The following is a 12,462-nucleotide window of genomic DNA, read 5'->3' on the forward strand; positions in this document are numbered from 1 at the left end:
GCATGTACTCTTCCAATGACGAGAGCTTAGCGACGATGATTCCCCCCACGCTGGTGGATCATAATCCTCTTCTTCCTCCACATTATCGTCGTCATCAGCATCACTGCCGGTACTTTTGGATTTCGTCTCATTCACAGGAATTGGAGAAGATTCGGCACACGTCATACCCAAATCAAACACACAGTGTGCTTCGAGAGCAAGATGATGTGCAGTCGCCGCGCAGCTAAGTAAGACCCGCTTGACAGTTGTCAACTGTCGTTCTTCAGCTCCACGAAGGAGTACGGCAGTAAATAAAGGCACTTGAGGAGTCTTGAATATGCATACAGGCTTATCACCATGATGCACTAATTCAAAGCTTTCACAAGTTCCAAGCATCGAAGTGTCATACAATTCTGCGGCACCTACATACTGCAGGTCAGAAACTATATTTGCCTTACAACAACGTGAAAGCCGACGAATGATAGTTTCCCCAACATTAAGGATAAGTGTGGCGTCTGATTGACGAAGAATTTTATCCTGTAAATAATGGTGCATATTACCCTGTACAACAATAACGGAGGGTCGCCAGATTTGGATACGATGATATTGCGTATCCAAATGGCCTTCATATCCCTCTACATACTCCAAGAGGTCCGTCCCTGGTTTGGGGTTTTTACCCACTTCACCGGATAAGAGAAGTATACGTGGTGTCTTCACATATGTTTTCATTCGTTTAAAAGCAACATTTTGTATGAATGCCACTCCAGTGATAATTTCCGTTTCAACAAACTGCCCATCGGCTATACAAATAACATCTAAATGTTGCTCAATACGCTCATGTAGGACTATAGGCAATTGCGACACTATCCGCCACGATATATCACACAACCCGGCGATCCACATTGTGCGATCCATCCCTGCAGTCTCCACCCCTAAAGACGATAACACCTCCTCCTTCATAAAAAGCCTTGAGACACGCTTAATTAAATGATACGAACTTTGTGATTCAAGACGCCGAAGGTTCCTTTTTAAGATGGACTTGGAAAATACATTTGCGAACTGTGCTTGCCATGACCGAGCATCGGCAATTCGGAAGGTCGCCTTGGGGTGAGGCGTGTATGTGCGGGTGGAAAGGTCACTCTGCGACTTTTCTGGAGACTCATTTATCCGAAATTTGCGTGCTTCCTTAAGAAATTTATTCATCCGATCCGTCATGCTGTTTCGGCTGTAAACTGGTGTATCTGTCAACCCGTAGGATATCTCTTGCTCTTTAGGATCTTCAGGATGCGTCGGCAGACGTGACTGGGAAGGCCGATACACAGAAAGACTCGGGACTCCGCTTCTCAAGGGAGTGGCACAACCCTCATCGAAGGAGAAAGAGGAAATTACTCCCACTCCTTCTCCCACTGAAGGGGGCAATTCAACCCTTTGTGTGGTACCCAGTGAGACCACTTCCACCGTAGTGGCGGTGCCGGGGCCCACCGCCGCCTCCCGCCCATGCTTCACGACCGTTTTATTTGCTGTCGGCTTATCTGAAATCCCTTTTCGTGGCGGAGGAACCCTCCGCCAACTTCTTTGTCTCCCTATGCCACGCTCCTGAAGAATGCGGTCGCACACATGGCAGACCTTTAGAAGGGGGTCTCGCTGAAGCCCGACAATGGACGAGACGACATCTGTAAAGATTTCCCCGATAAACGTGGTCGACGATGAAATGAGGCACTCACTACAAAACACCTGGCCACAGTTGCGGCAATGGTGGCGGCGCCGAACGAAGTTAAAGCGGGCATCACAGCCACGACAGCGCACGGCATAGCGGTCGTTTACCCACAGTGCCCGCTTCAAACTCATTTCTCCGCTCTGACTACTCCACTTACGCTCTTCTTGTTCCTGTTTCATTTTCTTTTTTTTTTTTCGTTTCTCTTCACTTAATTATTTTTCTAAAAGGGGATATATATATATATATAACGGATTACGTGAGGCCACCACACACTATCGCCCTTCTTCTCCCTGGTGCAATGGCCTCAAGCGATGTTTTTTAGAGGAACAACAACAACAAAAGGAACCAAAAAATATATATCTTTGTCAAGTCACTCCACTGAAGTAAACAAAGTCCGAGACCATCGGACCAAATGAATTCACACACGCAAACACGAACACACAAAAACATTGAGAGGCAACAAAATAGCCAAAAAGAAAAAAGAAAAAAAAAAAAAGGTGTCTAACTCGCAAAGTAAAAAAGAAAAAGAAAAACGTCCTTCCGCACCCCACGCACATAAATAGAAATCCAGGGAGAGAAAGAACGTGAACACGTCTCTCTCACCAACAAACATAACAGACACAAAAGGGAGTGCACACCAATAAAAATAACCAAAGTGTGAGGGTCAAATGGCGATGTGGAAAGCCGTACATATTTGTGTGGAGAGAGGTAAAGGAATCGTCTGCTAATTGCCTGAAGGAACAATTTAAAAAACAACGGCCGTAAAGAATAAAAGCGTTCGAAAGCACAGCGTGTATACTTTTATGTACATGTATATACACATACACAAATACAAATACAACTACACACACACACACACACACACACACACAAATATTGTATAGATGCATATAGAGGGATAGAGAAAAAAAACCCGGCTCCCTTAAGTTCCATAACACGAAATGAGAAGGGAAAAGGAACTGAATAGAAGGTAGCATCATAAATAAACAAATAGATTAAAAGAAAAAAAAACAAAACAAAACAAACGGAAACCTTCTTCTTTCTACCTTTTCTCTTTCTGGGCTTTTTTCAACCCATCATTCATGCTGCAACGACAAATATTGTGTTCTTTACAATAAAACCAAAAACAAGATTTTTTTCTTTTTTCTCCTTACTTTCACAATAAAAATATTGGTTCTCCCTTTACTAACGTTTTCACGCAATTAGACACACACACACGCACACACACACGCACGCACACACACACGCACGCACACACAAATATATATGCGCATATGACAATAATATTTTAATTTCTTCTTTCCATTGCTTTTATGAGGTTAACTCAGTGCTTGAGCGACAAGTTCATTTTCTTCCTCCACATGAACAGAACCATAACCTGTGGACGGAGATGCCGCAGTCGGTCGTCCAATGTACTTTAAAAAAGTGCCAGGCTTTTCGATGCCAAGATGACGCATGAGTTTTTGGAAGCGTGGACGCACGTATGCCCATGGACCCATATTTTTGGGTTCTTCTTGCAGCCATGTAAATTCAACTTCTGAATTCCGACTGTGGTACTTCTCCAAGACGTCGGCGACTTGTTCCCAAGGGAAGGGTGATAATTGTTCCAGCTTCACCAGCACCACATCATCATGCGCGCCGTGATTCGATGCCCGGAGCTTCTGGCGATGATCATTCACAATGCTTTCAATCTGACCGGAGCAAAAGAGAACCTTCCGTGCGACGACGTCTTCATTCTCCGCGGTGTCAATAACAGGCAAAAACGATGTGCCCTTTGCCATTTCCGCAAGAGAAGACACATTTGGAGGACGAAGCCGAGCCTTGGAGAAGAAAAATACAAGGGGCTTTGCATCTTGCCGCACTACCTGGCGGCGGAGCATATGGAAGTAGTTGGCAGGAGTGCTGGGGTAGCAGACCTGCCAATTGTACTTTTGAATGCGTGCCTCCAGCATGCGTGCAGCAGACTCCTGACGGAAGTTACCAGGGACCACGTCGGTATCACTGCATAATTGCAGGTAACGCTCAATTCGGGCCGAACTGTGCTCAGGCCCAGCCCCAGAGTAACCATGTGGAAGTGACAAAATGAGACTGGATTTCAACTGCCATTTTTCTTCACCACTGGAAAGGAACTGATCAATAACAACCTGCGCACCATTGGCAAAATCGCCAAACTGGGCTTCCCACATGCATAAATTTGATGGATCTTCAATGTTATATCCAAGATCAAATCCACAGACTCCAAACTCTGAAAGGCTGCTGTTACAAATCGTGACTAGCGGTTGCTTGTTCGACAGCGTGGCCACAGGCATATACTTGGCGTTAGTCTCTTGGTCCGTTATCACCGCATGACGCTGTGTAAAGGTACCACGTTCCACATCTTCTCCTGATAGACGTATAGCTACACCCTCCAGGGATAAGGTTCCAAACGCCAACAATTCCGCCAAACACCACTCTATTCCTTCACCAGATTCAATTGCTTTTCGACGAGCTGTATAGGTGCGTTGCAAAACTGGATGTGCCCTCTTGACACCGATTGGAATTGTAGTGATATGCATACCGACCTTTCGAAGGGTACTCGTTTCCACACCTGTTTCAACGGCCTTTGGAATATCCTCGTCCTCTTCCGTGGGCAATAACATCTCCGCCTGATTCTCCGAGGCCGGTTGAAAGGTCAGAGTGACTTTAACAAAGTCCTGTGAACTTTGCGCGGCATCAAGAGCTTGACGCATTTGTCCTTCGTATTCCTTCTTTTTGGCCTTTACGGCCTCTTCCGTAATAAGTCCATCTTGAACAAGTACATTGGAGTAGATATCCACCAGCGTTGGGTGGGAACGGATGGCGTGGTACAAGTGTGGCTGCGTGAAATCGGGGAGATCGGCCTCATTGTGACCATTGCGACGGTAGCAGATAAGATCAATGATAATATCCCTGTGAAATTCTTGGCGGAACAGAGCTGCAATGCGACCTGCACGAACGCATGCCTCTACGTCATCCCCATTGACATGTAAAACAGGAGCATTATTCACCTTGGATAAATCACTGCAGTAAATACTGCTTCGACTTTGGGAGGGTTCTGTTGTGAAACCAATTTGGTTATTCAGAATAATATGTATTGTGCCACCAACGCGGTAATTCTCCAAACCACAAAATCCCATGACTTCGTAACATGATCCTTGTCCCATGATGGCAGAATCACCATGGATAAGAATCGGAAGAACTTCTGCGCAATCGGTGTCATTTTTATACAACTGTCTTGCTCGTGCCTTTCCAAGTACAAGCGAATTCACCGCCTCCAAATGTGAAGGGTTGGGCAAAAGCTCAAGATCCATAAAATTACCATTGCGCAATTGAACATGCTTGCGGTGTCCCAAATGATACTTCACATCGCCAATGCGCATCATTTGGTCCTTGGGTGCTTTGCCTTCAAACTCACAGAAGATGTTGACCACAGACTTCTGTAGAATGTTCGATAATACATTTAGACGACCTCGGTGCGCCATGCCGAGAATACAAGACGTTGCTTCATTGTCATTTGCCGTTTGTATTATCGCCCTCATGGCTGGAATCAGTGCTTCTCCACCATCAAGGCCAAAACGCTGCTGATTTCCGTACTTCATGTTTAAAAAATGCTCAAATCCACAGCTGCGCACAACATCATCAAATATGGCGAGACGATCTTGCCGTTCAAGTGGATTCAAAGTATTCAGAATTTGATGACGAAACCAGTTACGAAGGTCAAAATAACCAGAGGACATAAATTCAAATCCAATGGAACCACAGTACATGCGACGCAACTGCGCCACAATTTCTTTTAATTTCCGCCCTGTATCTCCGCTCACAAATATGGCCTCAAAATCGCATCCAAAGTTGACATAAAACACCCGCTCAAGGTCTTCCTCCGTAAAACCAAAACTTGTTGGATCCAGAGTTGATGGATGAAAAACCTGCGACTCTACTCCATCCACGTATTTGAGGGGGTTTGTATTCGCGATGTAATGACCATTCTTTTCGTATGCCAGAATCATCCATGAGAGACTCATGTTTTGAAGTCGCTCTCTTTCTGTCAGCGTCTCTACCGAGGTGGGACGGTGAAAATTGGACACAAGAGGCATTTCAAGAGGTGCCTTTCCCAGATTCTCCAGCACCGGAACCCAACTTGGCGCCACTAACGTGGGATCCCTCTCATACTGTTTTAACATGCCCTCTATGTATTTTTCATTCTGGGCGTCGACTATCTGATCGAATTGGCACGGTTTACGAATTGTTCTGGCGTCCGTGTACGACCGCGCGGTGCCACGCAAACAAAGGGTGTAGACTCCCTGAAAGAGGGAACGACGCATCATTTTGTATTAATATATTTGAAGTATTTTATAAGTGTGTATGTGTGTGTATCTTTAGATTTAACCTTTTTTCTTTTGTTTGCTTTTTTTTTTTTTTTTTTTGCGAAAGACGATGTCGTTGATTTTCAATTACACTGCAGCGTGACAAAAGACGGCGTTGCTACGCCGTACTCCTATTCCCTAAAGTAAATGAGTCAAAAAGTCAAGAGGTCTTTTTTTCCCCCCCTCCCCTCCCACCAGCAAAAAAGAAATAAAAAAAAATTGAGAGAAAAGAAAAAAAGAAAAAGAAATTAAAAGACATGACTCCGCCTCAAAGTTGCTGTAAAAAAAAAAAAAAAAAGACATTTTCAGCGCACACGTTGGTGGTTGACATTCCACCAGCACCACCACATCAATGAAGAAAAAAAAAAAAAAAAACAGGCAAGCAAAAAAAAACAACAAAAAACAAAGAGACAAAGAAAAGAACTGATGGGTTTTCCCAAGCTTTCATTATTCCTTTTTTGGCTGCATGCCCAGTGCCTGCACCAAGTAGTCGTGCAAAGTATCCTTCGTCCAACCCGTGATGCCAATCTCAAAATCCTCTCCACCATTACCGTCCTCTAGCACAAGACGCGGCCCGTAAAACGAGAACTTTTCGACTAACCGAAGACGGTTCCCAAATTTATCCTTATATGCCTTGTAAAACATGCCAAGTTCACTACGTGTCTCCTCGACGAGATAAGAAATGCCCCTTTGCTCAATGCGAGCACGGGCGTAGGTGCGCTGCGGTGTCTGATCTTCGGCGGCGCAGCAGGCGAGACACTCCCCATGCAATCCCTCACTGCCTGTGTGTTCAAGCAGCGGCTGACAGTAGTGACACTTTAATTCAGCCTTATTGAACCCAATTTGACGGCACTCTTCTTCCTGTCGAACGCGATCACCGGCAGAGACGATACCCCACACCGCATCGGTAAACGCCACGACAAGCATCAGCATAATTAAAAAATGCTTCATGATTGCAAAAACCACAAGTCGCGATCTAATAATGTTCACTCGCACAAAAAAACACACAGATATATACATAGAGAGAGAGAGAGAAAGAGAAAGAGGGAAAATAAAAAGACATGGCAAGAAGCAAATGTACAACACCAATAAAGACACCGAAAATAAAAACAACAAAGAAACAAAAAAGGGCAGGCCAAAACCACACCGTCATTCGATGCCATCTGAGTAACTCGGCCATTTTGTATCTTTGCCTGCTTGACATTAAAAGAAGTAACAGACCCACAAATGCACACATGCACACACACACAGAGAGAGAGAGAGGAGAAAAAAAAAGCTTTTTTTTTTTTTTCCATCCACGCCTTCTCTTTTGCGCATGTGTGTGCATGTGCACGTGTCTTTCTTCTCCCCTTGTGGCTTTTTAAAAATTTTTTGACACTGGCCGTACGCGTCCAGCGTCGGATTGTATACATACAGGTATGAACCCAAGGGAGGCAGAATGGAGAAGATAAAGGACGACAGAAAAGAACAGAGACCAAAAAAAACAAACCAGTGGAAGGCCCTTGTCCTTTAGAATTTCCCCTCCACACACACACCTGTGCGCAAAAAACAGCAGGAAAAGGCGTAAAAAAAAAAAAAAGACAAAATAAACAATTGTCGGCCATAGATCTCGTCTTTCAACCCTCCTTTCTTCTACCCATTCATCCTCACCCGTGTTTACATCGTCTCACTCCATTCGCTCCCCATTCATTTTCCCCGATCTAACCACACCTCCGCTCTATCGAGAAATGCCCTGCTTGATTTCAAGCAGATTTCGAGGCAGAGATGACGTGCCGTTAAAAATACGCGTTAATTCTTCAAGGCTGAGTCGTGGAACGTCTTTATAAAACAGTTTTGCGCACAGTGCATTAAGTTCAGCGTCAGTGATGCCTCGCATCTGAAGCTTCTTTCGTACACATAGCTTGAATTCATTTGGTCCAACGACACTCTCAGTGGAGTAGTCCGCCACAGCGCGAAATTCCTTCAGAACAAGTTGACGTCGCTGATCGTAGAGCTCTAACAACTTTGCCGCACCACGCGATGCCAGAGTGGTCTCCTCCTCCTTTTGGCGTTTTATCTCATCAATTCTCGGGTCCTTCACAAAAGCGGCCGACTCCTTTTCGGCACTCTCCCTGTCAATAACTTCCCACGGACGATCATCTGAGGCAACGGTGGCCCCCTCAGGCATCACACGCGCCACAAACTCTTCATACGAGACGTATGATTCGTTATTCTTGTCAAAGTAGCGCAGGATGCTGAGGATCTCCTGCTCCGAGATGTCCAGTTGAAGCCTTCCCATAATGTCCAAGAAAACCTCCATCTTGAGCCCGCATTTATTCGACTCATCTGCCTCTCGGAATGCATCAACAAGTCCTGTCTGCTTGCTTGTGAGCATGGCACGAAGCTTGCGTACGATGCAATTAATGTCAGAGCGACTGAACTCCTTGCGGTTTGCCTCCATGTAGTTTAGAGATCGTTCATCGGAGGTAAGGACAACAAATGAAAAGCCGTTGATATTCAGACGAGCCCCAACAAAAAAATCTTGCGCCGTGTAAAGTTCCCCGTCAGGCCGTTTACAACGTTGACGCTGGAGGAATTTCCCACCCACAATTCCGCTGTTCCGCTGCACGGGCTCAAAAATAGAGATTGTGTTATCTGCTGGGTACACGGCCAGGACAAACCTTCGAATTTCATCCTCGTACTTGGCATTGTCAAGTCGCATAAGAAATTTCACAACACCATCGGCAAATTCTCTCATGCGGCTTTCTCTGAGCTTGCGTTCTTGCATTTCTTCCAACTCCTGAGAAGTCTTCTCACGTCTCTGGGAGCCAATCGGAACCGCGGGCGGCATCTTTCCTCCCGGTATCGGTTCGTATGCAGTGATGCCAAACTTGTTGCGAAGATGGCTCCGTGTAAACTCGTCGTAGTCACAAATAAGCACAAGGCGGCCGTAGAGGTTCAACACATTTCCAATGCGAATATCATCGTCGGTGTAGTAAACCGTATTGGCGTCCTCCTTGAAGGTGAGGGAACCCAGTGTCTGCGGATCAAACTTTCCGTCTCCCTTGGGTTTTGCCACACGTTGTCGACGGAAGTACCGCGGAAACGGATCACGGCCGCTGTTAGGAAAGTCCTTCTCCACCACGGCGATGCTACCATCTGCAAGAAAGTAGTAAAGAGTGAAAAAATGCTTTACGCCATGAAGGGCCTCTGTGTCATCCCATACACAGTCGCAGCGCAAAACTTCACCGTCATGTTCCAGAAACTGCTGCGCTGCACGTACCTGTTCTGGCAACAAAGCAATGTTTAAGGGGCTGTCTGCTGCAATGGAGCGCACGTCGTGAGCCTTCGCTATGGGGCGGCTACGCAGTAGCGTGAAGGCATCCGTTGGCAATTCCTGTGCTGGTTCAAGTTCCACACCTCCCTCTTTGAAGAAATCGCGGGTAAACTTATCTGCATCGTACAACATGTATGTACGACCATAGAATGTGATTGGTTCACCCACGCGGAAATCTGCAAATGTAATGGGAGTGCCATCGTGCATGGGGACAATATGTCGCTTGAGAGCTAGGGGAAATGCAAATCCAGAGTTGTCCGGGCTCTGCTCGGCCACACTCATTGTGTTATCTTCCAAGAATACATTGAACACAACTTTGCGCAAGCGTTCCCGTTCAATGGAGCTCTCCGGTACTTGTTCTTTTGTGTAACCATAAAAGCGTAATACCCGCCCACTGAGGTCATCATTGACAGTCTGCTGATAGCTGGCGTCTAACCGCCGAGAGTCCTTGTCGTCGGCAAGAGTGTCATCCACAGTCTTTGTGAGAGAGGACGTTTTCTCCATATTGCTTCTGGTCAAGTCAATGGGCACACTTTTAATGGAGTTCACTGAATAAGGCTTCGGACGGTGAGCTTGCATGCGGTGGTAATTCCGTCGCAACATCTCCTCCCCGCATGTCATGCCAGGCACCATAGGGAGTGCGAACTCCTTCTTCATTACCCCGGATTTCGTATACGCCATTCTCTCCTCTTTTTTTTTTCTTTTTTGTATGTATTTGCAGCTGACTCACGTCCTTTCCCTCAGTGCCTTCAACCGCTCCCTAAGTCCACACTTTGTTCTCTATCAACAGCCACTCCTGTCGTGTAGCTTCGACTCCAGACTCTCTTTCCCCCCGTGTAATCCACAGTTTGAAGAAAAAAACAAAAGCAAAAAAAACATCATTGCGCCCAAACTCAGATTTTGCGTGAGGGCGAGGGAGACAGAAGAATGCAAAAACGCCCAATAAGAACAGCAACAGGCATTGTTTTTTTACATGGCCCTCATCCCCCTCCCACCAGAGACAATCAAACACACAGTAAAAAAAATAAATAAATAAATAACATGAAAAATAAAAATGCTCGAGCAAAATAAAAGCAAACAAACATTTTTACATCCTTGCCAATGCCTAGTTTTTATTACATTTTTTCTTTTCCTGCTTCATTTTTATTTTTCCTGATGAAATCATAATGACTAGTAACCACCCACAACCACATCTTGATTTCTTCCATCAGTTTCCCACCGGAACCGCGTGCATCCTCCTCAAAATCAGTTAGGTGGTACAACGGAAATGCTGACTGATGTTCGTCTCATTATGGAGCCTTCCGCCGAGGATATGGAGCTGCTTCCGTAGTCATCGAACATCACACGGGGAAATACCACAGAAGCATGTAAAGCGCCATTCGTTGATGATGAGACCACAACACCCGGAAATGACCACAAGCTGCTTATCATTGAGTTATGTACCGCCAGGCGTGCGAACACAACCCGCCGTGTGGTATCAAACAACTGAATTAGTCCATCCCGGTAGCCAATAGCAAGGTAATACCCCTCAGCACAAAAAGAGGCGGTACAGGCAGCAGAAGAGGAAGACGGTGCAAAAGATATACTGTTGTTTAAGGAGGAGGCGTCACAAGGAAAACTCCGTGAACGACGCTGGCGAAGCGCTGCTTGATATTCCGACACAGATCCAGTGTAGAGAATGCGATAGAGATAATTTCCATCATTACTGAAAATGTCCACAATAGGAGAGTCCCGTAGCACAGCCACTCCCAGATCAGCGTGTCCAATGGGTTCAAGCGTCAGTACTTCATCTCCTATGGGGTGCGAGCTTATTGAGGCGTTAAGCACATCCTTGTCACAGAACATACGAGGTTCCACCGAGATATCTGGATCGGTGCTGAAAAACAGCTGCTTCAGTGCAGCACCTTCAGCGTAAATAAGCGTCAGGTTCACCTTCCCACTCGCCGTGGGTGCCAAATCCAAGATGTAGTTGCTGGGGTACATCAACAAACCAGCGGACTCACCCTGAAGCACATCGGCCAATAGGGAACCAACGAGCGTTCGCACAAAAACGGGCATAGTTTTTTGAGCCAAATTTCCCACATACTGCACCATAGTGCCATCACGTAACTGCAAAATCACAGTGTAATCGTATTTTTCGGATCCAGCAAAGGTGACAATACTGCTACGAAGAGGATATATATGCGTCAATGGTCGAATAGGAAACATCATTTCAGCCCGTTTCGTATCTATAACCAAGAATGCACCTTCCTGTGCAAGAATACCCTTCTGTAAATTTATCACGGCCAATTCACCATCTGGCTGACTGGGAGTAAAAGATCTTGCAATGTATGGCGGAACTTCTCTCTCCTCCAGTTTTTGAAACGATATGTTTTGAGACCCTTCCACAACGCATTGGAATATCATCAAGCTTCCATTTTCGCAGCCCACAAGAAGTCTCATGGGCTCCACACAACGTATTGCGGTGACCGTATGCGATGTCTTTAATTCGGGTTCTTGGGGCAATGGAAGAAGGTCGGTTGAGCTGAAAAGACAAATGCCTCCACCCGATTCCACTGGTGCCAGAATAAAATTGCCGCTTGGCAGGAAATCCAGCGAATGCCCACTCAATCCCTTAATCCACTGACCTCCACGAGCTCCGGTAAAGTCCATAAATACAAGCGACCCATCGGCCCCAGCACACATAATGCTATCCCATGTAGAATCCTCACGCAGCTGAAGAAGCAATCCCGTAACACCGCTTGTATGAGGGCAAAAGGAGGAGAGAACTACCGGTTTTCCCTCTCCTTCAAGAAAATCAACATATGAAAAAATTCGAATCGATCCATTATCGACCCCAACGATAGCAATTTTGGAGTTTGAGTCAAGAACAACAATTCGTGCTCCGTAGGAAACCAATGGAGCCACACGACCACGCGATGGAAGTAATAAGAAAGCCCCATCCAATGTACTGCAGCTGAGTACAATATCTCCATCGCCAGTGACATCTGTAACGTATGCCTTATGAACTTTACTTTCCCATTTGAGTGTCATCATTGAATTTGCGCTTGTGTCCAGTGCCCATTCCT

The 12,462-nt window shown here is 45.8% G+C and overlaps 5 protein-coding genes across 5 annotated transcripts, besides 13 other annotated features; all 5 read right to left on the reverse strand.

The window, feature by feature from the left end:
• Tc00.1047053510797.4 (phosphatidylinositol (3,5) kinase, putative) lies at positions 1 to 1,875 on the reverse strand (the record flags this gene model as incomplete). Its single annotated transcript, XM_802094.1, has 1 exon — positions 1 to 1,875. A coding segment is annotated over one exon (1,875 nt), but the record flags the coding sequence as incomplete, so codon positions are not given.
• Positions 1 to 3,729: a sequence feature (heterozygous, non-Esmeraldo-like haplotype).
• Positions 2,167 to 2,192: a microsatellite.
• Positions 2,514 to 2,568: a microsatellite.
• Positions 2,694 to 2,721: a microsatellite.
• Positions 2,903 to 2,955: a microsatellite.
• Tc00.1047053510797.10 (2-oxoglutarate dehydrogenase subunit, putative) lies at positions 3,016 to 6,039 on the reverse strand (the record flags this gene model as incomplete). Its single annotated transcript, XM_802090.1, has 1 exon — positions 3,016 to 6,039. The coding sequence occupies one exon, from the start codon at positions 6,037 to 6,039 to the stop codon at positions 3,016 to 3,018; it is 3,024 nt and encodes a 1,007-aa protein (XP_807183.1).
• Positions 3,730 to 3,802: a sequence feature (areas merged during assembly that could not be assigned to a particular haplotype. This can correspond to areas where the two haplotypes were merged or to regions with more than two copies in the genome that were merged during assembly.).
• Positions 3,803 to 5,491: a sequence feature (haploid, Esmeraldo-like haplotype).
• Positions 5,492 to 12,462: a sequence feature (heterozygous, non-Esmeraldo-like haplotype).
• Positions 6,103 to 6,138: a microsatellite.
• Positions 6,278 to 6,326: a sequence feature (A-rich).
• Positions 6,434 to 6,501: a sequence feature (A-rich).
• Positions 6,526 to 7,098, reverse strand: Tc00.1047053510797.20 (hypothetical protein, conserved; the record flags this gene model as incomplete). Its single annotated transcript, XM_802091.1, has 1 exon — positions 6,526 to 7,098. The coding sequence occupies one exon, from the start codon at positions 7,096 to 7,098 to the stop codon at positions 6,526 to 6,528; it is 573 nt and encodes a 190-aa protein (XP_807184.1).
• Positions 7,099 to 7,127: a microsatellite.
• Positions 7,796 to 10,075, reverse strand: Tc00.1047053510797.30 (hypothetical protein, conserved; the record flags this gene model as incomplete). The annotated part of the gene is made up of 1 exon (XM_802092.1): positions 7,796 to 10,075. The coding sequence occupies one exon, from the start codon at positions 10,073 to 10,075 to the stop codon at positions 7,796 to 7,798; it is 2,280 nt and encodes a 759-aa protein (XP_807185.1).
• Positions 10,411 to 10,450: a sequence feature (AT_rich).
• Positions 10,640 to 12,462, reverse strand: Tc00.1047053510797.39 (hypothetical protein, conserved; the record flags this gene model as incomplete). Its single annotated transcript, XM_802093.1, has 1 exon — positions 10,640 to 12,462. A coding segment is annotated over one exon (1,823 nt), but the record flags the coding sequence as incomplete, so codon positions are not given.

The sequence above is a fragment of the Trypanosoma cruzi genome, genomic scaffold, assembly GCF_000209065.1.
Source record: "Trypanosoma cruzi strain CL Brener 1047053516881 genomic scaffold, whole genome shotgun sequence".
NCBI classification, from domain to species: Eukaryota; Euglenozoa; class Kinetoplastea; order Trypanosomatida; family Trypanosomatidae; genus Trypanosoma; species Trypanosoma cruzi.